The 25,916-nt window shown below is 45.3% G+C and overlaps 5 protein-coding genes across 8 annotated transcripts in view; 3 read left to right on the top strand and 2 right to left on the bottom strand.

Annotated features, from left to right (window-relative positions):
* Positions 1–2,924, top strand: sync (syncoilin, intermediate filament protein). The gene is made up of 6 exons (XM_052070352.1): positions 1–219; positions 437–1,573; positions 1,818–2,029; positions 2,182–2,389; positions 2,455–2,579; positions 2,644–2,924. The coding sequence occupies exons 2-6, from the start codon at positions 491–493 to the stop codon at positions 2,690–2,692; spliced, it is 1,677 nt and encodes a 558-aa protein (XP_051926312.1). The 5' UTR covers positions 1–219; positions 437–490; the 3' UTR covers positions 2,693–2,924.
* A 141-nt stretch (positions 2,925–3,065) lies between these two features.
* Positions 3,066–12,018, top strand: tert (telomerase reverse transcriptase). Its single transcript, XM_052070330.1, has 16 exons — positions 3,066–3,903; positions 4,227–5,445; positions 5,558–5,747; positions 5,821–5,974; positions 6,053–6,220; positions 6,729–6,887; positions 6,968–7,069; positions 7,157–7,242; positions 7,318–7,434; positions 7,784–7,855; positions 8,016–8,204; positions 8,997–9,123; positions 10,078–10,139; positions 10,444–10,568; positions 10,681–10,806; positions 10,932–12,018. The coding sequence occupies exons 1-16, from the start codon at positions 3,685–3,687 to the stop codon at positions 11,033–11,035; spliced, it is 3,219 nt and encodes a 1,072-aa protein (XP_051926290.1). The 5' UTR covers positions 3,066–3,684; the 3' UTR covers positions 11,036–12,018.
* On the bottom strand, positions 11,600–15,499 carry LOC127603756 (sodium-dependent neutral amino acid transporter B(0)AT3-like). Its single transcript, XM_052070350.1, has 12 exons — positions 15,364–15,499; positions 14,912–15,052; positions 14,641–14,778; positions 13,811–13,992; positions 13,633–13,743; positions 13,440–13,552; positions 13,223–13,351; positions 12,710–12,866; positions 12,379–12,583; positions 12,122–12,281; positions 11,874–12,036; positions 11,600–11,797 (listed from the first exon to the last, which is right to left on the bottom strand). Exons 1-12 carry the CDS (start codon positions 15,497–15,499, stop codon positions 11,600–11,602), a joined length of 1,833 nt encoding a protein of 610 aa, XP_051926310.1.
* A 1,062-nt stretch (positions 15,500–16,561) lies between these two features.
* Positions 16,562–21,479, bottom strand: LOC127603755 (sodium-dependent neutral amino acid transporter B(0)AT3-like). 2 transcript variants are annotated; one of them, XM_052070348.1, is made up of 13 exons: positions 21,361–21,479; positions 20,889–21,013; positions 20,090–20,246; positions 19,372–19,512; positions 19,143–19,274; positions 18,825–19,006; positions 18,642–18,752; positions 18,447–18,559; positions 18,070–18,361; positions 17,765–17,969; positions 17,529–17,688; positions 17,293–17,455; positions 16,562–17,219 (listed from the first exon to the last, which is right to left on the bottom strand). In XM_052070348.1, exons 2-13 carry the CDS (start codon positions 20,946–20,948, stop codon positions 17,025–17,027), a joined length of 1,911 nt encoding a protein of 636 aa, XP_051926308.1. In that variant the 5' UTR covers positions 20,949–21,013; positions 21,361–21,479; the 3' UTR covers positions 16,562–17,024. The 2 variants fall into 2 exon arrangements, with proteins under 2 accessions (XP_051926308.1, XP_051926309.1); XM_052070349.1 differs by having other exon boundaries at positions 20,904–21,013; positions 21,361–21,474.
* A 900-nt stretch (positions 21,480–22,379) lies between these two features.
* Positions 22,380–25,916, top strand: part of trappc9 (trafficking protein particle complex subunit 9) — an 82,926-nt gene continuing 79,389 nt past the window's right edge. For 2 of the 3 annotated variants that reach the window (XM_052070314.1, XM_052070313.1), the window contains exons 1-4: positions 22,380–22,644; positions 23,114–23,714; positions 24,435–24,580; positions 25,279–25,404. In XM_052070314.1, coding sequence (XP_051926274.1) covers positions 22,599–22,644; positions 23,114–23,714; positions 24,435–24,580; positions 25,279–25,404 — 919 coding nt within the window. In that variant the 5' untranslated portion in view covers positions 22,380–22,598. The remainder of the gene's footprint in view (positions 22,645–23,113; positions 23,715–24,434; positions 24,581–25,278; positions 25,405–25,916) is intronic. The other variant, XM_052070315.1, reaches the window with a different exon arrangement.

Raw genomic sequence — 25,916 nt, 5'->3', positions numbered from 1 at the left:
GCCTCTTGTGTTTATTAATACATCAAAACAGATTTAAAGTAGTCATGGTCACACATAACTGTAGTCCGACTGAGGAGGGCAACGCGAGAGCGGGGGGCGGGGCGGGCCTCCGGATCTTTATACCCCCTCCCACACATTACACCCTCTCATTCTGCTTTGTCATTTGAACCGCAACTGGATTCACGCGCAGGCCGAGCAAACCTGCGTGTCCAATAACAAGTAAGTTAGTGCTGATTTTTACATTGCAGTTGACTTTGAGTGGAGCGGCGTGAAGAAGTTCTAAATTGACACGTAACTTCCGTATGAGGAAGTGGTAGACATTGGCAACGCTTCTCAATGTGTTTGGAATGGGCATCTGAAATAACGTCAGCAGGTGAAAGACGCATGGCTGTTTGTTACTTACGACATCTGTGTCATTTCTGTTGTCATTTATCAGAGGTTGGATCGTAAAGTACACGCAAAGAGCGGTTTCAAGTATTGGAGCCCCGCCATGGAGGACGACGACGATCCGTCATTTGATTTCGAACCACTGTTCATCCGAGAAGAGAACGGAGACCCCGAGACCGACTGGTCTACTCTCGATTTTCCAAGGACGCACACGAGTCAGCCGTCTTCAATGGGGCCGTACTTGCTCGAGATGGATGACTTACTCAAGAGGTGCGAGGAGCTCACGGCCATCCCGCTCGAGTCGGACCAGGAACAGATGCTTGGCGAAAGAGAAACATCGCCGTATTTTTCCACAAGTCACACCAGGAACACAATGGGGATGGCGGACGAGTGCGCGGAACACCAGTTCCATGAGGACATGCCGATCACTTCGTCGGGAAACAAATTGAGCAGCACCATGGTGCAGTATGAAGGTCAACTGATGGGGATGTTGGCCATGCTGGAGAGCTGTATGGACGAGGCGCCCGTAGATTTCGAGATGAACCAGGAGTATGTGCATGTGAACAAAGTCAAGGACGTGACGTCGGAACGTCAGAGCGTTGGTCACCTGGATCCCACAAGGAACGGGTCTGAATCGGAAGTTCACGACCGAGAATTCAAGTATATCAAGCCATCGATGACAGTCGGCTGTACTTCCCGAGTGGATGATGTCAACGTCGCAGATTCTCCAACAGAGTCCTTGGAGATGGAAATGAGTTTTGAAGTAGATGGATTCCAGACACTGGCCAGTCAGATGGAGAAGTGCATCGAGGAGCTGCAGCGCTTAGAAAGGAAGCGGAAAGACTTACTGGCGGAGGTGCTGGAGCTGAGGCGGCAGGAAGCCCAAGAAGAAGAAGAAGCAGCATCAGAGGCTAACATTTCAAACAGAGTCAATGAGTTGATGGCGGTGCTGAGAAAGGAGGAGGAAGACCGGAGAGAGGAGAGAAAGAGGGAGGTGCAGCTCCTCAGGTCGGAAGTGGCCGAAGAGGAGCGGCGAGTGTGGAAGTCGGAAATGGAGAAGCAGGAGTTGCGCGACCAGATGCGCAAGCTCAAAAGGCAACTCTTCACCAAGGCCAAGGAGAGCGCACACATTCAGGCAGCCCTCAACAAGCGACGTCATGAAATGGATCTCCAGAAGAGAGAGGAGGTAAGTCACTAAAAGTTTGGGATATTCAGCTTGTTGGAGAACAGCACAAGCACTGAAACCTTCTTTCCATTTCAGGTTCCTTTAAAAAAATCTAAAACTTCTTTATGAGAAAGTTTATCTTGAACCCTTTCGGGGAAAGTGTCTACTTCAGTGGACAGCTTATCATGCTATCATGTATGAAAGGGTTAACAAGAGATTCCTGACGTATGTTCCCAATCCCCATGCGCTCCATTCCATCCTCCAGGAGAAACTGCAGACTTTGCTCCAGCAAATGACAGAAGAGGGCTCACAGCTCAAGTCACAACATCAGCAATATCTCCGGGACCTCCGAGCAGAGATTTGCGTTTGCACTGCCGGCCGGACTTGCAACACGACGCAGGAGGAGCTGTCCAGGAGGAACTCCTGCGGGGACATCCAGCAGTACCTCCAGGACGGCCTGAGAGCCCTTGAGAACAGGTACTGAATTTCACCCACCATTTCACCTTCACATCTACATTTTTGATTGCTATCTTCAGTGTTACTACTGCTTTGTGTGAATGAATACAGTAGAGCTTCACTTACCGATTGTGTTGGGCGCTTTACCCCAAACTGTGATCTTGGCTTTCCAGGTACGAACCCGTGTTGCTGGGCCTTCAGAAGAGGAAAGAGACAACAACTAGGGATTGTTTAAAAGCAAAAGAACAGACCCGAGAGCTCAAAGCCCAGCTCGGACCCTTGTGGGAGGAGATTCAAGCGCAGGTGCTGCAGAGGGCTCGCTTGGAGGAGAAACTTAAACTCGTTCACGTACAGAGGAGAGAGGACTCTGAGCACTACGAGGTGACGTGAGATGCAGAGGAATGTGTACAACAGAGCTGACGTGATAAGTATCTTCAACGTTTTAGGAGAGCATCCGTTGTCTCGAGCGGAGCAGCAGGGAGCTGAAGATGGAGTTGACGGTACAGAGAAGAAAAAACAAAGAGGCGGCAGATTTGCGAGACTGCCTTTCCAAACAAATCCTTCTTTACAGGTGAGATCCATGCTGTTGATGGATTTTGTATTTGGCGTTGCACTCAAACAACTTTTCCCAACAGGTCAGCTGCTGGCGACCACCAGAAGTCCGAGCACCAAAAAGAAGCATGATTTACACCTCTGGATGAGTCTTTTTTTTAAAATTTTTTTTTTAACGTAGAGCTTAGAATATAGAATGCAGCCAACTATGCGTGTACAAGCAATAAAACGTGAAACATTTCCACCATATGTCCCCTTAAGGTCATCATATGCTATGAGCGATGGGGGTTAGTTAATGTAGTTTTTCTTTTCTAGTGCAGTTTTCATCTATCTTTTCTTAATAAACGACAGTGGTCATTTGGGATGTTTTGTGCACTGTCATCATCATGGTGACCATGTGGTTATTTTAGACGCCTCATAATTCTGAGGACCCGAGATTGGTATTAACCCCAGGGTCTGCCCTGTCTCTCAAATCAACTGGGGCGCTCGACACGCATATGCATGAATCGTGACGACACAAATTTTCTTCTTCCCTATTGGCCTGTCACGAGTAAAGTAAGACGGCCTCTGATTCGATGGGAGCTTCATCCACTATGTATTTATTTCGTCAGGCGGGAACGCGGGACTTCCGGGGTTGAGTGGCGCCAACGTGAGAAGTCTTCCGGACACCGCGGTAGCATCCCAGCTAACCGACGTTCCCCCGTGGCGGCCATGTTGGCAGGGGCGACGGTTGCATAAAAGCTAATGGATGGATGTGGGAATGTTGTTATAACTCGCTCATTTTGTGAGCGATTTTCATTACTGTCACTTATTTTGTGATGAACAAAAGGTGTCCTATTAATGCAGAATAGTTTTGGGGATAATTATTCACTGGCGAAAATTTCAGTTTTAGCCATAAAAAGTTCCCTTGTCGTAATTGGCCGATGTTGTTTACAACTGTATGCAGCATCATGTGCCGGCATCCTTTTCCAGTCGCCTACTCCATTAAAATGGTGACGCCTTTGCCCTTCCTAGCTTAGCGTCGCGGTCGACGGTCAGCTAGAAAGGGGCGTGTCTTACCTGCCCCTGTTCATTTTTACAACGGTGCCAATGTGTCTTTAAACGCTGCTAATAAATTAGAAGTAATGATGTTTTCGGCTGATCTATCCAAGGTTCTCGACCTCGTGCGATCCCTATATTGCCACACAGAAACGCTGGAGGAGTTTACGGACAGAATCGTGTTCCAAGAGGGTCGCAAATTGGTTCTTGTCGAACAGGCGGACTCTTACTCCTTTCAATCCTTCGTCGGGAGCCTTGTCGTTGGCTATGACAACGAGCTTCAGCACGTGCCGAGCTGCCACCAGGTAAAAAAGTCGATAACACTCTGAGGTTAGTTAGTTATTTAGTCTGTTAGCCATTTATATCTTCAAGAGTCCTTTAAAAGTTATTGTATTTGTAGTTGTACATTGTAGTTGAGGGGTTCGTTGTTTTTCAGTGATGGCTCTTCTTTACGAAAGACAAAAGGAAAGATGGGGGATCCTTTAATGCAGTTTATTAAAAGGAGAAAGAAAAAAATGGAATTTGAATGTAAAAAAATGTACTTTGTCTCCTCTAAGGCACTCTCACTTCACTACACAACCCATGAAGCAATATCATGTTTTTTTTTTTTTTGTATCGCTTTCCACAGGTCAGCACTCTGTCGGAACTGTTGGCCTTCATTCTCAATCGCCTGAAAAGGAAGAAAAAGCACAACATCTTGGTACGCGGTTACAAACTGCTGTGCTTGGATCAGCAGGAGGATGACATAGACCACTTCAAGTTCCAGGGTGAAGTCGGACAGAATGTTGCCAACATCCACACCAGTGACCTGTGGAAGAAATTGGCCCTGCGTCTCGGTACGGACATCACTCGCTACCTGCTGGAGAACTGTTCCATTTTTGTCATGGTTCCGCCGTCGTGCGCTTTCCAGGTGTGCGGCTTTCCCATCTACGACAGGGTTTACAAACCCGTCGTCCGCTCCGGGTTTTGCCTCCAGGCTCGATTCAGGACCCGTCGTAATACTAAGTCTGCGAAAAGTCGACGTGCAGTGAGCTTGAAAAGGGGGGGTTTTAGAGCCTCATATCAGAAAAGGAAGAGAGAAATCAATGAGGAGGATGAGGAGGACACGCTGCGTTCTGGAAAAAGGAGACGTCTCGCAAAAGCTCAGGAAGTTAAAGAGACAGTTGAAAAAAGACAGCCGCTGTACTTCAAGCCCGAGGAGATAAGCGGTGATGTCTTTCAGCAAGCAGCTGAAACGGGCACAGCTCCTTTGGAAACAAGACCTAGTTGGAGATCAGGCATTTTCCCTCCTTCGCCTCCCTCGCGGTGTTTCATAAGAACAATGGCCTTCCTGTATGGTTGCCCGGGTATGAACCGGTTCCTCCTCAACAGGAAGAAGAAAAGTGCGGCGGGCTCGAGAAGAATACAAGGTCCGGATCTGGTGAGAATCATTTTCTTCGAGGGGCTGGCCTATCTGAACGGACTGGAGAGGAAAACGAAGAAGCTCCCCCGTCGCTTTTTCAACATGGTCCCCCTTTTTAGCCAGCTTTTGCGTCAGCACAGGAGGTACGCCTACAGCAGAACACTGCAGCGACTGTGCCCTCTGGTGCGGAGCGACCTGCCCCAAGGTGATCTCTGCTCCCTTTTGCCCAAATATTGTCGGCCTCACCGGGTCTACCTTTTCGTGAGGGAGTGCCTGTGCGCCGTCATCCCGTTAGAGCTTTGGGGCTCCTTGGAAAACCGTTGTCATTTTTTGGCGCGGGTCAGGGGCTTTTTGTGCAGCACTAAGTATGTAAAGATTTCCATTGCGGAGCTGATGTGGAAGATGAAGGTGAATGACTGCGACTGGTTGAAGATCAGTAAGAAAGGTGAGATCGCAGGGGGAAAAAAAACGTTTTTTTTTTCAAAACACCACTATTATTACCCTCTTGTTGAAGTGCTCTTGAAATAAAACGCCTTTTGGGGGCCTGCTGTTTGCAGGGCGGATCCCACCCAGCGAGCTCGCGTATCGGACGCGGGTGCTCAGTCAGCTGCTCGCTTGGCTACTTGACGGCTACGTCGTCGGCCTCGTGCGAGCTTGCTTCTACGCCACAGAAAGTGTGGGTCAGAAGAACGCCCTGAGGTTCTACAGGCAGGAGCTTTGGGCCAGACTGCAGGAGCTTGCCTTCAGGTGGGCATCCCACCAAACGGCGTGCACGGTCAGTGTGAGTAACGAAGCTCATGGTCGCCGTTTGTGTTTGTAGAGATCACCTTTCTGCGGGTCACTGGAAGGAATTGACTCAGGCTGAGGCGGATTCCCTCCCCAATAGCACCGTCTTCAACCATCTGCGCTTCATCCCAAAGGCGGTTACAATGAGGCCCATCATGCGAGTTTTTGGAGTAGACGCTCAGACCAGGGTACTTTCTTCACTTTTGTTCCAAAATGTTTTACTCGGTAGTTCAACAATACAAATGCCCTCTCATCCCTCGCTTTAGGCCTTCCGAAGGAAGATATGTGACCTGAGGGATGTCTTGCGGGCCTGCGTACGCTTCTCTCCCTCCCTCCTGGGTTCCACAGTGTGGGGGATGACGGATGTCCACAAGGTGTTGTCCACTCTTGTGCAGACCCTGGAAGACAAACCAGAGCCCCTCTACTTTGCTAAGGTTGGACATCATTTACACATTAACGCTGTCAAGTGACACTTCTTTTGTTCCCAAATGACTCAGATATATTAAAAAAATGCTTTCAATAAAATATGGGATCTTTATGGGAATCAGGCCACTTCCAAATGGGGCTAAAAATCCGGAACGGTTGTCTACGTGAGTGTAGCATTAAGGTGCCGGCTGGATGTACTTGATCGACTTGAAATTGACATTTTTGAAAGACACATATTGGGCACACGCCAAAACAACAGATTTCGAAATACATTCGCAGTGGCGTAACCAGCCATCGTTAATGTGCTAAGAAGTGTACTGTCTGGCTCCCCCTAGTGGTACGCAAAGGCAGTGGATGCAGTTGTTTACAGGTTCACTTATTTAATCCAGTATTTTCTTCTTTTTTTAGGAAAAATACATTTTGGATCCATTTTGTAGTTGGCTCGTGCAATGTATTTTATTTGAATCACAGAAAAAAGAAATAATGGTGTGTCATCCTTTCATTTCTCACTTGAAGGTGGACGTCAGCGGAGCATACGAGAGTCTTCCCCATGACAAACTTTTACATGTGGTCAGCGAAGCCCTGTCGCTTGCCTACGAGTCCTTCAACATGCGCAGCTACACCTCTTTGTGGCTAGATTCTTTCGAGGGCCTGAAGAAGTCTTTTGTCAGACGGGTACGAACAAAACTTCGATGGGTCCTTAAGAATATTCTATCCAGTATTAGAGTTTTTTTCTTCTTCTTCTTCTTTTGCAGGCTGACTTTGTGACGGCTGAGCTGAGCTGCAGCAACATGAAAGGGTTTGTGACGGCCCTGCAAAAAACCAACAGAGTTCACCACTCCATCTTGGTGGAGCAGGTTGGGGTGACATCTTCAGATAGTCCTCGCAGATGACTACATTATGATATCGTTTCCACGTTTGTACTCATTTGAGCTACTTTTCAGCACAGGGCCACAAATATTCACGCCCAAGATATCCTTCAGTTCTTCACCCACATGTTGACCCACAGCTTTGTACGGTTTGGGAAGAAGTATGGTTTGAATTTGTAGTCGTATTAACATTAACACAACTTGCACATTGTAATTCTGGACTTGGACCTTCTCAGAACCTATCGTCAGCTTTGCGGGATTCCCCAGGGATGCCCCGCATCCACTTTGCTCTGCTGTCTCTGCTACGGTCACATGGAGAATGCCCTGTTCGAAGGAATGGAGTTAGTCAAAGGGTACAGTGCATACGTACAGGGGGGGTCCTCGCTTTACGATGGTCCTGACATTCTGAATGCCGTATTTAGTTGTCGCGGCGCATGAATGTTAGCGCTCCCCATTCACTGTTTTACGATGCCTGTGAGTATTTAGTGGAATAATGTCGGTTAGTACAAATTTGCCTCCAAATTCCTGTCACATCGCTGCCAAAGAAACAAAACTGTTGTGAAGCGGGGACACCCCGTACCTACCTACTCGGATTTATTTTGCTTTTCTAAAGTCCTGCAGGTGTAGTAATACCATTTCAGCAGGAGAGGGCAGCGTGTTGAAGCTGGTCATTTCTTTTTTTTTTCCATCTGTCTCCTCCAGACGATTGATGAGAATGGTGGATGATTTTCTTCTGATCACACCCAGCCTCTGCGAGGCACAAAACTTTCTCAAGTACGGCTCCCCGCATTGCACTTATTTCTAATTTCAGCCTCGCTCTGGGGACTTTGCATGTTCTCCCCGTGTCAGCTGAGACAAACTCCTGCTTTCATGAATTCTGCATGAGACGTCATTTTTACATTATTATTATTATTTTATTTTGTAATGTGTTCAGTGTCTTGTTCGCCGGGGTTTCGGAGTACGGCCTAGTGGTCAACCCGCACAAGGTGGTGGTCAACTTTGAGCTGCAGGAAGATCTGACTTCCTGCGCCGGCATCCAGAAGCTGGCCTCCCATTGCCTCTTCCCATGGTGCGGCTTGTTGCTGGACACGTCTTCTCTCAACGTCTATAATGATTACTCCAGGTGAAGCTGCTCGTCAACTGTAAATAATATACCGTAGGCTTTTTTTGTTCTCAGATGTGTCATTTTCCTTTTGCTGGTCTTTTATGGTCTCTCATAATTGCAAGCAAAACCTTTCTGCACTTTGCACCTAGTTAGAAAACATCATAAGAGATAACTCCCGGTCTTGCATGTAACGACGGATGCGGCGGAACCTCCAATGTTGATCACGGCTTTGATCAAGGTGTTCAAACTTCAAAAACATTTTTCTCATAAGAAATAAAGTGGATGGACGTGCTTGACCGAAATTTAGAATTGAATTTGCAATGACCCCTAAATTCCAATTCAATTCTTGAATTAGAATTTGAATTCATACATTTCAGACAAATATTGCTAGGACTGCATGTCGTGATTATTTTTTGAAATTATTGTTATTTTATTCAGTCGAAGCCTTCTTCGAAAAAAAAAACAGATCATTAGAATTTGTAAAAACTCTCAAATTCATTGATATGATGGTAGAACAGCACTTCATTTTTGGAATACCTTGCTTCATGTAAATCTTTGAAAATGGCTGAATGATAGAATTCCATATTTTGCACAAGCCAGAAAAATGAATTTGTGTGTCGCAACTCATTTCTACTTGCGCTGGACTTTGGACTGAACAATCAAACCCTTTCGTATACTGCAAGTTCATAAGACTAATTTCTGCTTCTATGTACACTCCTGTGGTGACAACACAAACAAAAAAAGATACTCACTGAGCTGAAGTCCACAGATAATCATGTCTGATGTATGTATGCTTGACTTCTTCCGCAGCTACTCGGGCCAGTCTCTGTCCCAGAGCCTCACTTTGGGCATATCCCAATCGGCAGGGGAGCAAATGAGGAGGAAGTTGATGAGGATCCTGAAACTCAAGTGCCACGCTGTGTTCTTGGACTTGAAGGTCAGCTAAAGATTCATTGCAGTTTTCTTGCTACACGGGCCGTTAAATACAATTCTTTCAAATTTCCTCTCTGGGGGTTCAATAGTTAATTCTGTCAATTTGTAGGTCTTGGTGTGAGGTTTATTAGCTAAGTGATGATTAAAAGCTGTGAACATGTGATAGGATAATAGCCTCAGGGTGCCTCGTTGCGGCTTCGAGAGCGTTCTTATCGAAAATTGAAGAGCTCATCAGTGTGGCAGTAAGTTGCGATTGCTATTAAGCAAGAGGTGAGGAGCCTTTTTTTTTTCTTTCAGGACCCTTTTTAGTTCCAAATATCGGAAGGCCAGGTATTTGTGTGTGTGTGTGTGTGTGTGTGTGTGCTGCGTGGGGGGTTCGATGAAATGCTCCGGCGCAGCGATTCTGTACAGCCTATTCTGAAAGCCTTCAATATGAACATTAAATATGCATAATGTTGTCGTGGCTTCAATTTTTATTTTTATTTTTTTAATCCCTTCTGATACAATTGAGTTGTTTCACTTTTACGTTCAAGTGATTTGGAACCGTCTGTTCTGAAACATTTCAAGATGCTGTTTTTATTGAACAGTGCAGTACATTTCAAATGAATTTGTACAGTTTTTTTTTTCTTCATTTCCCTACATTTAAGTGCAATCTCAATGTTTACTCTGTGTATAATGATACAGCGGATTACAATAACATTGAGATATGCTTGTTAAGAATAAAACCTCCACCAGTCTGGTAATTAACACTTGGACATACAACACTACTGCCGTGAGTTTTTGTTTTTTTTTTCTCCCCGCGTAATACTTGCTGTAAAAAGTAATGTCACCACCGCTCAAATGGGCCCTCTGTGATCCACTTGTATCAGCTTGACCACCCGCACTAATATTCCATTTCATTTATATTTTTATGGTTGTCAATATCATAATTTTCCTCCCCGCCCCCTTTCCCTTGCAGACAAATACCGTGACGACAGTCTACAGAAATATCTACAAGTTGGTGCTACTCCATGCATTCAGGTCAAGACTTACCCCAGACTACAATAGTCAAGTTTTTGTCATCGTTTGTTCTTGCATGCGGGTGCTTGATATTTTGGAAAGGGGTTGAGTTAAAGTGCTTTTTGGCTTTATAAGATGATAATTCCTGTGAAAATATTTTCCATTCATGCATCTGCACAGTAATTGTGCTCATGACACCACTTCCTGTCTGAGCTTTGACTTAATAAAAGGTTGGTTAATCAACTACCTACAGTGACCGGAGAATTGACTTGACATTCATCACGCAATGCACAGCTTTTTCATTTCCCCTTTGGGCTATTTTTAGATTCCATGTGTGTGCCCAGAGTTTACCTTTTGGCCAAACGGTTGCAAAGAACCCTGACAACTTTCTGCGGATGGTATGGGACATGGCTCATTATGCCAATAAGCTCTTGAGGCACAGCAACAGAGGTATTTCCATGCAGATATTAAATATTGGGGCTCACTTAAAGTTAACAATCACATTATATTGTTTGTTTGTTTTGTTTTTTTGTTCTTGTGCATCTCTGCTTCGAATTGTTAGGCTACGAGGCCCTGGATGGCATTGTGCCAAGCGAGGCAATGGAATTGCTTTTCTGCCTTTCATTTCTACTGGTGTTGTCGCAACATCGCTCCCTGTACAAAGGCATGATTCCGCATCTGCATAAATGTAGGTGAACTCAGGAAAGCTTGGGAATGTGCAACATGTTCAAAGTTTCTTATTAAAAAAAGATGTGTATATGTATATATATATATACATACTGTATATATAAAATGATGGCTGCTCCTTGACAGGGAAGCGCAGTCTGCAGAGCCGTCTGGGAGATGTGCAACTGACGAGGGTGAGACAAGCAGCTAGACCCAGGATCCCTGTGGAATTCTTGACCATTCGAACTTAAATATATTTGAGTTAACTCATTTTGATAAAGTCTCCCTGTAAAAAAAAAAATGAAATAAAATAATAGCCATCAGCAGCTGACAGGTTTGGATGTGAGGAGATTTGGTTACGTGAAAGAAAAAAGAAAAAAAACCCGTGCTGTACAATGGAATCGACGGCCTTTGTCCGTCTGGATTACAATTTATGCTTTGTGGTATTTTTCCATATCAATGTCGAAGAAAGCAATTTAGGTATGTTTGAGATTGACTGCCACTATGCAAATGTTTCAGTCGGCGTGGTCAAAAGTAATTTGTTTATGAGCATCGACTTCAATTGTTGTAGTGTAACGCCAGATTTGCCTTCGTGTACTATAATGTGTAAATACGCTCACTTTTTTTTTTATTGACTGAATTATCAACACCCTTTGTCTAAAAAAGAAGAAAGGATCCTTTGTCATGACGCCAGCATGCCTTCCCACTCATAAAAGAAAGCAATTTCTCTCTGACAATGATGTACTCAGGAGGCTCCTTTTCAGGAACGGAAACGTAGTTCATGACAACAGATGCACAGGTCGCCGCTCCCGATGTCACTGCGCTTCGATCTCAAAAGCGTCATTGCCGTACGGGTTTCGTCCCTCCCGTGACGAAGACCTCTCCCTGACCTTTTGGATTCCTTTGTAGAGAGCCACGAGCGGGATCGAAACCACGGGCATGGCACAGAGGAGGATGATTACGGCAAACACGAAGTCTGGGTAGGGCTTAACCTCTGTTTTGGGAAAGAGTTCCTAAAGCAAAGAATGCAACTGTGTTAAAACGCCACCCAATACGTACATCTTTTTTGGGGGTTGGGGGGTCACTTACGTAAGCAGGATTCCACGCAGGGTATGTGGGGTGTTTCTGGGCTTGGAGGACCACATATGCAATCAACACTATCTTAAGCATTAAAGGACTGATGAGAGTCCAACAACATCTCCAATAAAGATTTGGCCTCTTTCCGGTCATGAAATAGATGTCTTCACTGAAACTTAGGACACAATGAAAAGACACAGTTGATTATTGCACTGCGGGGGGCCTGAGTTGCATTGCGTAAGAGAAAAATGAATCAATACTTTTTCATTCCGTAGACATAAACCACTCCGATGAGCTCAAAAAAGGCAATAATGAGCAGGGGGACTGAGCCCACGTAGCTGTTGAAGACCTCCACCCAGTAGTTGCCCGACCCCGTGGTGAAGATGAGCGAAATCAAAAAGGACATCAAGCAGAATGCCCCTGACAAGTCACGAATAGAAAAAAAAAATATATAATAATGGACTGGAAACAAACATGCTCCTTTGACTTTTGAGTGCCGACTGTAAATTTCAGGTACCTGTAATGAGTTCTTGGGGTACCCACTTCGGTACCAGGTTGAGGTCAGAGAAGGGCCTTAGGACTCCCTCAGCGTTACCAAACATGGAGGATAGGCCTAAGCTGAAGAGCATGAGGAAAAACAATACCGCCCATAACTGCGAGCCCGGCATCTCCAGTACAGCTTCAGTGAACACGATAAAAGCCAGGCCAGTTCCAGAAGCGCTCTGTGATTAAAAAGAAATGTTTTGCATTTTTGTCTGGTACATTGAGCGCAATTAAATTCGATGAGAGGAAAGCAGGCAACAACCCGTGAGAGCGCACGCATGGACGCTCGTTTGGAATCACGTCACCTGGTCAAGGAATGTTTTCAGCTTGCAGGGTCTCAGTTGCAGGCTGGCGAGCTCGTCTACGTTGGTCTGATTCAGATACTCAACCCAGTGGTCATAGTTGTCTGCTGTTATATTCTGGTCAGAAAACTCAAAGTGGTTGGTCAAAACCAAGATGTTTCTGCAAATAGAACGTTTTGGATATTACAAGGCCAGCTTGGTCATTAGATCTGAACGTCATTCATCCGGGTCGGGCATTCTCCGGGCATTTAATGGATCGCGGTTGGACTGTTCTGGTCGTCATTCAAGCAGGCTTTATCAGTTCATGCACAAAGCTAGGGTCGGATGGCACTAGCCTGGGTGTTGATGTGGAAACTAGACTTATCTAAGTTAGAGCCCGCCACCCTTCAAACCACCGATGGTATCAGTCTTTCAAGACCGTTACCGTCTGTAGTCTGGTTTCTAAAACGGCTCCCAAACGAGTTCAATTACGATCAAGTGAATGCCCTCGGAACAGATCTGAACGTCTGTACGTACTCTTTCAGACAGGAGTTGAAACCGGCATTGGCTTTAAAGCCCAGGATAGCAAAGATGGATATGGCAGCGTAAAGGGATGTGCCACTGTTTATCAGTCCCACGATGACGGCGTCCTTCTCACAGTTGTTCCTAATACACACAGAGCAGTCCAGATGAAAGAGCGCACTCCGCAAATCCCCCCAAGAGTTCCTTCCTACAATAATGGCGTCGTCCTTACTTCTCATCAGCATAGCTGGAGATCGCTATCAGACCTCCAAAGGCCACCGAAAGAGAGAAGAAGATCTGAGTCGAGGCATCCAACCACACCTGGGGGTTCTTCAGTATCTCCCACTGAAAACGCACGCATCAGGTTTCAGGACTCTGGAGCTGTCACGCTCACGTATCCGTCCCCAAAATATGAGGATATTCACATCAGGGGTGAAGAGGTACACCAGTCCGTCTGTCGCTCCGGGCAGGGTGAGGGCGCGGACCAGAAAAATGGTGAGTACCACGTATGGCAAAGTGGTCGTCACGTACACTGCCTAAAATGGATAACATTCATTGAAAGATGCACGGAACTGATCTTCGGTGTGTCGGCGGTCCACTAACCTTTCCCATGGATTGGATGCCTTTGATGATACAGATGTACATCGTCAGCCAGGCGCAGGCCAGGCAGACCACCAACCACCACTGCAGAGAACCGCTGGTCTCGATGTCAGTGGTGATGTTCAGGGTCTGACGGTACCAGAAGAAATTGACTGGGGTGCTCTTCACACACTCCTCATTCAAGCCTGCGTGGATCACGGGTAAGGTAAAAAAAAAAAGCAAGAGCAATTTATTGTGATGAATGATTTCCGTTTGGTTTATGGATCAGTTTCTGTCCTGTACGTCAATCCAAACTTTTAGATATTTGCTTTCTTAATTTTGTGTCACCACTTTTGGACCACAGTGATCGAATCTTTGTCAGAAAGGAAACGTTAATTGAATAGCGCATTTCAGACGCACGGCAACTCAATGTGCTTCACACGAACAAAGTCACAACACTTCAAAACAACAGCTGACGACAGTTAGAAGCAAAGCAACTAAGAGCCTGCACCGTGAATTAAAAAAATGTTAAAAATACCTTTGTCAAAAGTATGAGAAAAGCAAAGTAACCTGAAATTAAAAGCATTTACACTCGGCGCTGACTTCCCATCTGTTGGCAGGTCATTCCATTGGCGTGCAGCACAACAGCTAAATGCAGCATCACCATGTTTGCTTTCAACTCTGGGCTGCACTAATTGACCCAATCGGCCCGACTGACTTTATATTCAATAAGCATTTCATTGATTGCATTCAAGATCCAAACCATTCAATGATTTAAAGACAGCCGACTGTGAGCCAGTGTACATTATTATTCCATTGATTGATCAGATAGCAATTCATTTTGCATGAATTACCTGTGCGATTGATGTTGAGCGGACACTGGCTCCACGGCAAAGGGTTCTGGAAGGAGTTGAAAAAGTACCAAAAGACCCAGGCCAGGATGGTATTGTAGAAATTGCACACCAGGAACGATACAACCATCGAGCCGATGCCTACATGGAGAAAATAACATCATGAGCTCCGTCACGTTGAATTTCTGTTGTACTCTTTCTTTCTCTGCATATGAGCAGGAAATTTGCAACTCAAAACGATGCCATATTTGCAGAAATATCCCGGGACGCTCACCAACTCCGCCGAGAAAGGGCGAGATGTTCCTCCACACTCCGATGCTTCCCTTGCGGAGCCTCTGTCCAATCGCCATTTCCAAGTAGAGCAGCGGCAGGCCCTCAAACACCAACGCTATCAGGTAAGGGATGAGGAACGCTCCTGAGGGTGGAAAACAATTGTGCTCATGAAGGATCAGTGGAGCTCATCTTGATAAATGTGACGGTTGGACCCTTTTTCTAATCCGATGCCCTAAGCGAGTTTTAAATGGCGGTTAAGCATCAGTCAAATTGAGGCCGCACAACACTTCCCGTGAGAGTAAATACGTGAGCTAAGAAAGCCGATAAACCCGCCGCACGTTAGCGCGGGTCCATGTTTGCTCAGCTTGACCTTCACTGACAACTATGAGGAAGTGAATGAATACTGTGCACAAATGACTTGACGGAACGTGGGAAGCACAATAAGTAACTCACCTCCTCCATAAATTTGGCAAAGGTAGGGGAAGCGCCAAACGTTGCCGATCCCAACTGCAAAACCGATGGAGGTCAGCATGTATTCAATCTTGTTGTTCCACGTGACTTCCTCTTGCACATCTCTTGTTTTGTCCATCTTTGCGACAAAGTCCCTCGATTGTAAAACGTGCGCAAAAAAAAAACGGAAGTTGATTTATTATTTGAGCCGTCTTCTCCTTGGTCTCACTCGAGTGTGGCGGTCTTTAATGTGTGGGGCTTGTCTTTTATCAGCTGTCTGCCTCCCTTGGGGGCTGTCCTCCAATGTCCTATCAGCAGCTTCCAGTCAGGTTACTGATTCGGATGACACATAGTGCAATTCATTTTTTAAATTGAATCTTTGTGTCATCAGGAAAGACTCTTTTGAGATAAGACTCCCCCCCCCCCAATTGAAAATTGCCGAGGGAAAGCTCAAAAGCAACAACAAAAAAAAAAGTCACACCTCAGTGTATGGTTTAGCGAGTCAAAGCTTATTGAATATCGGGATGTGGAAACTCCCAGATTAATAGATAACCAGCGTGATGAAGTGCCAATGTTATGGTGACCTCAAGTGATGCAAAAAGGAATGTAAAACCTTTTTTGTCAGCAGTAACGTTTGAGCAACAACCGCAACAAGCTATTCTGGATGGTTCAAAGTAAGCAAAACATTCAATGCCAAAGCGATGTGGTCATTTAGCCCATCAGCTCTTTCCATTGTTCTTTTATCAGCCCTAACTTTCTGTACAAGACAATTTGTTCTGAAATTTGGAGCCCACGTGGTAATTGCGGCCGCGTTTGTAAGGGTTCGGTCTGCTTTCTGCACATGGGTGCACATTGCTATCTTGCAGCATTTCCTCCTTTGCAGATAAAGATTTGACCCAGTGACGTTATCGCTCAGTATGGTTTTATATTTGAGATTTAAGGTGGATGATGATGTGTGTGGGGGGGGGGGTCGAGCTCTTGCCAAGTCTGGTCAAAAGGTGTTCCTTGCATTGGCTGTTGGCAAGGATGCAAAAACAAGCAAAAAAAAGATCGCAGTGCACATCCCAGGATGACAACATGGTCGTCTTGTTTCCGTCCTAATGAATACATACCCAATCCTGTGCAGCAGTATCTGACATATCAAGCATTTTAAAAGAATCACTTTGCACCTTCTCAACCCAGGAACTCACAGAGGCAACACTTAACAGAAAGCTCTTTTAATGATGATCCGCTTGTCATAAACACCACCAGTAAACCTGCTGCTAGATCAATAAAGATTGCAATTTGAAAATCGGCCGGCTACAGTTTCCACAGTTACTGGACTTTGATTTACACTTGTTTTTTTTCCATGAAAAAGTAAAGACTTTGTTATATTTTTCCATGACAAAAGTCTAAAAAAAAATGACAGCCGGTAACAAAAAGTGGCTAGCCGTCATCTCGAGCCAAAGAATTTGCCGTCAGTGTCATTTTGCTTAAGATTGGATTTAATGTACACGCCGGATTTTTAAATCAACTTTCTCAAACCTTTTACACCAAGTGCCACCCTAAAAAAAAATAAAAATAAATACTGATTGCCCAGTGTACCACCGTAATGATCATCACCAAAATGAATGCTGGGTTAGGGAAAGCGACATTCCCATTCTTCATCTCAACTGCCCGCTAATTTATTGCTGGTCCTCCTGCACGGAATTCTCCATTGAAACCCTGTACGGGTTGATGTTGAGACGGCTGGAGGTCTTCTTGAAGCTGTGGTACAAAGCTACAAGTGGGATGGCGCTCACGGGCAAGGCGCAAAGTAGCACGCTGATGGCAACCACCCAGCCGGGGTAGGGCTTCACCTGAGTTTGGGGGAACAGCTCCTAAAGGACACATGTGGGCAGCACTTGAGCATTTGAAAATGTGAGCTGAGTGAGAAATGGAAGTTTTGCTTACATAAGCCGGGTCCCATGTGCCAAAGGTGGGGGTATGCTGTGCCTCGAGTGCCACGTAGGCGATCAATACTGAGATCAGCATCAAAGGACTGACGATGGTCCAACAAATCCTCCAGTAAAAACTGGGCTTCTTGCCGGTCATGAAAAAGATGTCGTCACTGAAACTTGAGGAGAGAGAAAACAAAATGATTACAAATCAATCAAAAGAGTCAATCCAAGAGTTGAAGAAATGCATACTTTTTCATTCTGTGGACATACGCCACTCCGACGACTTCGAAAAAGGCAATAATGAGGAGGGGGATGGATCCCACGTAAGTGTTGAACACCTCAACCCAATAGTTCCCAGATCCCATGGTGAAGATGAGAGACATCAAGAAGGCAGTCAAGCACACCAGCCCTGTAAACCACGAGGACAGAATCTTCAACGTCCGCTCACTTGAACCGCCACTTTCTCATGGGTTTTTTGGAAGTACCTGTCCACACTTCAACAGGGAGCCACTTGGGCACAACGTTGAGCTCGCGAATGGGGTTGAGGACTCCCTCGAGGGTGCCAAACATGGAGGACAAGCCCAAGCTGAAGAGCATCAGGAAAAACAAGACCGCCCACACCTGCGGGTATGGCATCTCCAGCACTGCTTGGGTGAACATGATAAAAGCCAGGCCGGTTCCAGAAGCACTCTGTTGGGGGGGTGTTTCAAAGGAAACATTCAAAACATATTCCACATTGGTAACACTGTTCCCGTAAAGACTTGGGAGAGCACGAATCAAACCAAATGACCTGGTCAAGGAAAGTGTTTAGGTTACACTCTCTCAGTGACAGCACGGAGTTGATTGATGGATTTGTCTTCATGTACTCAACCAACAGGCTATAGTTGAGTGGACCCTGGTCGAAAATGGTCAAGTCAAGCTGTCCGGACATTTCGTTGAACTTCGCCACGTACTCCGTCTGACAGTTTTGCAAGTCGTTGTTGGCTTTAAAGCCCAGGACGGCAAAGACGGCAATGGATGCGTACAGGGACGTGGCGCTGTTGATTATTCCCACAATAAGGGCATCCTTCTCGCAGTTGTTGCTAATATGCACACGACAAGAAAAGAACATTTACAGAGTGCACGGCGCCGACCAATCCGCGGTCTACTTTGCTGACAAGTTCTTACTGCTCATTGTTGTAACTGGAGAACGCTATCAGACCTCCAAAGGCCAACGAGAGGGAGAAGAAGATTTGAGTCGCGGCGTCAAGCCACACCTGCGGGTTCTTCATGATCTGCCACTGAAAGAAACGCACATCATCAGGCTGTTGAGTTCAAATCCGCCATTCTCAACTGTCTGCTCTAAAAGTGAAGAAAACGTACGTCAGGGGTGAAGAGATACAACAGTCCATCGACGGCTCCGGGCAAGGTGAGGGCATGGCACAGAAAAATAGTGAGGACCACGTAGGGCAACGTGGTTGTCACATATACCGCCTATAAACAAAAGCCATATTTCAAAGCAACCGCGAGACTTAACCGTGGACGCTTTTCCGTCAAGCCGCTCACCTTCCCGATGGACTTGATTCCTCTGATGAAACAGATATAGATCAATGACCAGTTGCAGGCCAGGCAGACCACCAACCACCACTGCAGAGAACCGCTGGTCTCAATGTCAGGAGTGATGTTGAGGGTCTTGCGGTACCAGAAGAAATTAACCGGAGTGCTTTTCAGGCATTCGGCCATCAATTCTGCAAGGGGATGCCCAGTGATACGAAGGGTTAGAACTGCTTATGGGTTCCTATTTCCATCAAATGTAGCTTATCGGGTCACGTTTTCCGCAGCCGGCACGGCGTGACTTCTCATTCTCTGCACACAACATATTACTTGTTTCATTAGCCGGACACTGGCTCCACGGCAGAGGGATTTGGAACGAGTTGTAGAAGTACCACAGCACCCAAGCCAGGACGGAGGTGTAGAAAAGTGCAATCAGAAAAGATACCAGCATGGAGCTGATGCCTGTAAGAAGAATAACAAGTCGGCGCCATTTCGATTTCTTCTGAATTTCAAACAGAAATGGCAAGAAAAGGGATCCCGAGATTCTCCGCTCACCCACCAATTCCACCCAGCAAGGGTGAGATCTCTCGCCACGATCCAATGGTTCCCTTGCGGATCCTCTGTCCGATGGCCAACTCCAGGTAGAGCAGGGGGAGACCCTCAATCACCAGCGCTATCAGGTACGGGATGAGGAAGGCCCCTGCCAATGCGGTCAACATTTGGACTTGTGTCAACGATCCATCTTGCGAGATTTTTTACCTGAGGTACCTCAAAGGATTATGTATGCTGTTATACAAATAGTTGGCTGTCTGGATTACTTGCGCAAGGCTCAAGTGTAAAATCAAATAACTGTCAGATTAGCATGAACTGATAATGCAGATTCTAACGTGCATCCAAATTGTCTTTGTGTTTTGCCACTTTATCGCGTTTGGCAGCTTGCCAAAGACGTGCTGCTTCCTCTTGGGTTTCAGATTCGGCCACGTTTGAGACCAAGTAGCAGTTCGCCCTGTTGCGACACCCACTGCTCTGCCCCTGGTTGTCATAGTAATTTGTGTACAATGGGCCCGGGGGGAATGACCGCGACTCAATTTCCTGATGCGGAACCGAACCTCCGAAACCGAATAGCTTGTAAGTCTGTAATTCATTATCTTTTGTGTATTTTCTCCAAAGGATCTCAAAGACCCTTTGTAAGACCCGCAAATGTTATCACAAACACGCGTTACACCCCCATCCCCCCCCCCTCACCCCCTCCCCAAGGCTAAAGAATGGCATGTCACCTCCTCCGTAAGTTTGGCAAAGGAAGGGAAAGCGCCAAATGTTTCCAAGTCCAACTGCAAAGCCAATGATGGTTAGCAAGTACTGGAATTTGTTGTCCCATTTGACTTCCTTTTGCTCTCCCTGCTCTTCCAACTCCATTTGTTTGACGATGTTGAGCTGGAAGGGAGGAAAAAAAAAAACGCAATTTATGTGGCAGTCATACAACACTGCGGACGTTGTATCGGTCTGTCGTGGTGAAGAAGGAGCTGAGCCAAAGGGCGAAGCTCTCAATTTACCGGTCGATCTACGTCCCAACCCTCATCTATGGTCACGAGCTATGGGTCGTGACCGAAAGAACGAGATCCCGGCCGAAATGAGTTTGAGATACAAGCGGCCGAAATGAGTTTTCTCCGCAGGGTGTCCGGGCTCTCCCTTAGAGATAAGGTGAGAAGCTCGGTCATCCGGGAGGGGCTCAGAGTCGAGCCGCTTCTCCTCCACATCGAGAGGAGCCAGATGAGGTGGCTTGGGCATCTGATTCGGATGCCTCCTGAGCGCCTCCCTGGTGAGGTGTTCCGGGCATGTCCCACCGGGAGGAGACCCCAGGGAAGACCCAGGACACGCTGGAGAGACTATGTCACCCAGCTGGCCTGGGAACGTCTCGGGATCCCCCGGGGAGAGCTGGAAGAAGTAGCTAGGGAGAGGGAAGTCTGGGCTTCCCTGCTAAAGCCTTTGCCCCCGCGACCCGGCCCCGGATAAGCGGTAGATGATGGATGGATGGATGGAGTCATACAACACTACTGAGTACGACTGTCGTATTACCTCTCCTTGTCTCACCTCTATGCTGCAGGGCCCCTCGCTTGCTGTGCTTTTGCGTGGCATTGTCTACTTCAGGTATGGCTTTTGCAATAATACTGGTTGTTGTGGCCAACAGGCTGATATTGATTCTGCAAAATCCAAATACAATTAGGTAATGACACCATTTTATAGAAATCATAGTGCCAGTTATTTCACTTTGGTTTGAATTGACCGTTTAACTAAAATCAGGCCCATCAACATGCACTTTATAGGCCAATTTTATTTGTTTATTGCAATAGTTTCCCCACATACAGCTTCCAACATTTCAAGTTGTTGGCATGACTTTCAAAAAGTGTCGGTTGATGTGACAATCATGTTAGAATTAATGATGATAGTTTTGAACATATTTCAAATCAATTACATGTTATATGTTTTACACGTGACAAATATTTTGGAAACACGGACTAGAAGAGTTGAGAGAAACAAAGCAACTCACCTCTCCTTTGGAAACCAATTTTCATAATGCCACACTTGATAAATATGTTGGACCCTTCTACTTCAATATCTTTGATCCTTTCGTCTTTAATATGACATCACAAACATCAAATTTTCTTTTGGCGGTTCTTTACCTCAGTGTCATCAGAAACATGTATTACTGAAATTTTTATATGACGGACATACTGATTTTTTAAAAATACGGTTAGAATGCCACTTTGTTGCTCTATTTGGAATGGATTAAACATTGACTCAACAAAATAACCCTTGAAGCACAACATCAGTCCTGTCAATTTATGTGTTTATCAATGCTCTCCAATAAAAGATGATTCAACATTTAAAAGGGAGAATTTGTATATGTAATATAATTTTAAAAATATATTGTTGGAATGAGAACAAAGTGAATTTTCATCACTGAAAGCTAAAGAAATACATTTTAAAATGATTACGATATATACTTATGGTGATTTTCTGAAACAGAGGTTTAATGTAGAGCTAAATTATTGTGCTTTATTTTTGTTTTTCTGATATAAATACTTTGGATAATTTTTAACTAAGACTGAAGGTGCTTAGGGAGGAATTTCAACACTTGATTGCTGAGAGAGTAACATGATTCACCCAAACTAGAATTTAAAGACATTAGATGTGAGACGGTACAGCAAAACAAGAAAAGGGAAATAATATTTAACCTTTTGATAATACTGTATGCTAAAACAATATATTCATAGCACAAGGATGAAAACAAAGCGACTCTTGATGGTATATGAATATTTCATCTTCTAATTAGACATCTTTTTTAGTTAATTTAAAATGTGTATCAGTTTTGAATATTTTTCATGTTTTATGAATAAGGACTGTTTCTATTTCAATTAAAAATGGGGAGGGGTGGAACTATGAGATCCGACGTTGCGAGTAGACGGATCATCGTTCTCGCTGCAACACGAAATCAGGGTTCGGGTATTCAAAATAAAAGCAAGCCTATTACATTCGTTTGGGTCGCTTTCAGCACATTCTATTTTAACATTCACTGCTGCTATGGTTTATGTTGTAAGGGTTTTTTTTCGAGCTGTTACGAGAATTTGTTGAAAAATTTAGCTGTGCACTAGGTCGACTCGGCATTTTTTTTTGTGTCAGTGTTATTTTGAAAGCAACAAAGTATATTGTTCTTGCGTCGCCAACCCGTGAGCCGAAGAAGGAAGCTGCAACGTTTGACAGCTTGCTGTGTAGGTAACGAGACGCATGAATAAATGTGATCGAGTCAGTCGGGTGGAAGTCGAACATATGAGTATGAGAATGCGTGCTATGGTTTTCAGTTCGTTGTGTCAACACTGGGGGTGTGACATTATAACTATCGTGCACTGGCTATTTGGCTAAGCTACGAGAGAGCTCTCAATGGACATGTTGAACATTGTTCCCGCTTGTAACCAATAGTCGTGTATACCTTAAATATCTAATTGTAAACTCATAAAATTTATTACTTTTTAACAGCATGCATTTTTGAGAAGTCATTAAAAATATCGTCATTTGTTATTGAGGACTTTTTTTTTCTTTTTCGAAAGGAAAAGTGCTGAATATCATTTCAATGTATATGATACAACTTATAAACGTCGTTATTTGTGGTCATACATTTTTTTCCAAGGAAATAGTTGTGTATTTTCGCGGACAATAATCATATATTCATTTTATGACAATACCTTATATGTACTGAACTAAATAAGAAATTTCCTCATACTCTTCTGTACTTATGCCTCAAGGAAACCCACATGGGAAAATGAGTGTCCCCGACTACATGCAATGTGCCGAAGACCATCAGTCAGTTTTAGTGGTGGTCCAACCGGTTGGCAATGTTCCCGAGGAGCAGTTCTTCAAGATCTATAAGCGCATCGCCAGCGTCAGCCAAGTCATCATCAGGGACTCCCAGCGCCTCCTCTACATCCGCTACCGCCACCACTACTTGTCCGAAAACAACGAGTGGGGTGACTTCCAGACGCACCGCAAGGTCGTGGGACTGGTGGCTATCACCACCTGCAGCGACTCCAAGGAATGGCCTCTGATGGCGGAGCACTTCCACACCCAGAAGGAAGTTTACGGCTCCACGCTGTACGACTCCAGGTTGTTGGTCTTCGGGCTCCAGGGGGAGATCGCCGAGCAACAGAGGACGGACGTGGCCTTCTACCCCGGCTTTGAAGACTGCTCCGACGTGGAGAAGAAGGTGGAGGACTTTGTGGAGTCAATCTTTATCGTCCTGGAGTCCAAACGGCTGGACCGTGCCACTGACAAGTCGGGTGATAAGATCCCTCTGCTCTGTGTGCCCTTTGAGAAGAAGGACTTTGTGGGTTTGGACACTGACAGCAGGTGAGTGCAATTTTAATGGGGGTGTCCAAACTAAAGCTTTGGGGCCCATTTGCTGTTTATTTTTTTGGAGCAGTTAACCACATATAATAAAATGAACACGAGCGAAAACACATCATAATTTCAAGTCTGTATTCAGTCGTGAAATTATTCAACACAAACCACGTTCTCATGAGGCTCAGAAAAAGGTTTGGACACCCTCGTTGAGAATTTTCAGAAGTTTTATTTGTCCTACCATCTTCATTTTTGCTTGTTCATCTGGCTTTATTTTGCTCTGCCTTTTTTTTCTTTCATACTGTCCTGTGAGTTTATTGTTGGGTGCGAAAAGGTGAGCAATTAGCCTTCCTCGGTGTATCCGGTGATGATCCCAAACCTCAAGATTCCAAGCTTTTCCCCTCCCCTCGTATGAAGTCACACAGACTGATTTGGTTTGACCGGATGGAACGCATATGTACTGAACTAAATAAGAAATTTCAATCTATTCCTAATTGACCCCCACACACCCCCACCAGTGCTTTATGATTGCCTATATATGGCTGCAAAGAACTACTTGAAGCTCCTTGTTTCGATGCTCTCCTTTGCCTGTGGTGTCACTCCCCTCAGTACATCTCCTCCCGTGATAGTCATCTGAAAATCCATCTCGGCAGTAGCAGAAACGTTGGTTGCTGTCTCAGTGACGCCTGTTCAAAACACGCTCACCAGCTCCCCTCCGTTGCTCTTCAGGCATTACAAGAAGCGCTGCCAGGGACGCATGAGGAAGCACGTCGGCGACCTGTGTCTCCAAGCCGGCATGCTGCAAGACGCCCTCGTTCACTACCACATGGCCGTGGAGCTGCTTCGGAGCGTTAATGACTTCCTCTGGTTGGGGGGTAAGTGTCATGACACAACTCCTTGGTGCGCTTGTCAGCCAATATCCAATTCATATACAGTATGAAATAATGGTAGACATGAGAATTCGCGGTTACTTTGCCTCACAACGGTATTTATCCGAATTTATCCAATTTGGAAGAGACCGTATATTCGTCATCTGTTAGATAATTGTGAACGTGAGAATTCACAGTTGCATACATGTTTAACTCTTAAAGATTATTCACACAGCTTTAAAAATTCAAAATAACATATATAGAGTGTAATACATAAGGTTAAAAAAAAGAAAGAAAGAAAAGCGTTGCGTACATGTCACACCTCCTCCCCGAATCCCTGCCTTCTCGGCTGCTCGCGAACGCTAGCGCTAAGCTAACTTGCACTGCACCGTTGTGGGCACCAGCTACTGGACTGTATGGTGCAGATCCTCTGCTTTAAGTAACAAATTCCTTGCCGAGGTGGCAGCAAATAAACCACAGTTGTCATAAGTAGTGGTCTCACCAAAAATGGTCGAAAGGTGATTCTTATTTATTTTTACATGGGCACTTCACAAAAGATGTACTTGGTTGTGGAATTGCACGCTTGACAGCTGGGCAGACACTCCCGAGACCCACTTATTTGTATACAACAGATTCAAAATCCAATTTTCCACAATGGGTCCCTTTTTAATTGTTTTAAAAAAAAAAATTTTATTGTTGTCCAGCTGCGTTGGAGGGCCTGTGTTCCGCATCCGTCATATTCCACTATCCCGGAGGCACGGCGGGGAGGACGCTCAGGCACAAGGCAAATATATCGCAGCCAGCTGATGCAGGGAAACGCCACAGACCAGGTGAGAGGATCAACTGCTTTCTGATTTGGACAGGAGTCAATAACTTCAGACGTGACAAAGAAAATCGCATTAGAAATATGCTTAAACTGTATATTTTGTTTTTTTTTTCTTGCCTTCAAACTCGATACAAATGGTATCTATCTGTTGCTTGTCGTCTATTAACATGCAATTTAACATGGCGTTCCAGTTAACATCAACCCCCGTCTCACTTTGAAATTGGCCTTTGCGGAGTCGATTGGCATGCTGCACTCTTCAGTGAGCTCATCATAGAGGGCCCAGTGTTCCTCATTCATTTTTGATAATTAGGGCTCAGTCGGAGAGGTCTGCTTCTATCGACCCTAATCACAGCAGATCAGATTTTTGGCAAGCGGCCTTTCTGGCACTGCCAAGATGAGCCTTGCCAGCACCACAGTCACTTCAATGATCAATATATATATATATTTTTCCCCCTCTCTTGCATCCCATCAAATGCTTTTAGATCCTGTATGCATCCCAACATGCGCTCCCTGCCA

This window comes from Hippocampus zosterae, chromosome 7 (assembly GCF_025434085.1).
Source record: "Hippocampus zosterae strain Florida chromosome 7, ASM2543408v3, whole genome shotgun sequence".
In the NCBI taxonomy this organism is placed as follows: domain Eukaryota; kingdom Metazoa; phylum Chordata; class Actinopteri; order Syngnathiformes; family Syngnathidae; genus Hippocampus; species Hippocampus zosterae.
This window is presented reverse-complemented; position numbering and strand designations above follow the sequence as displayed.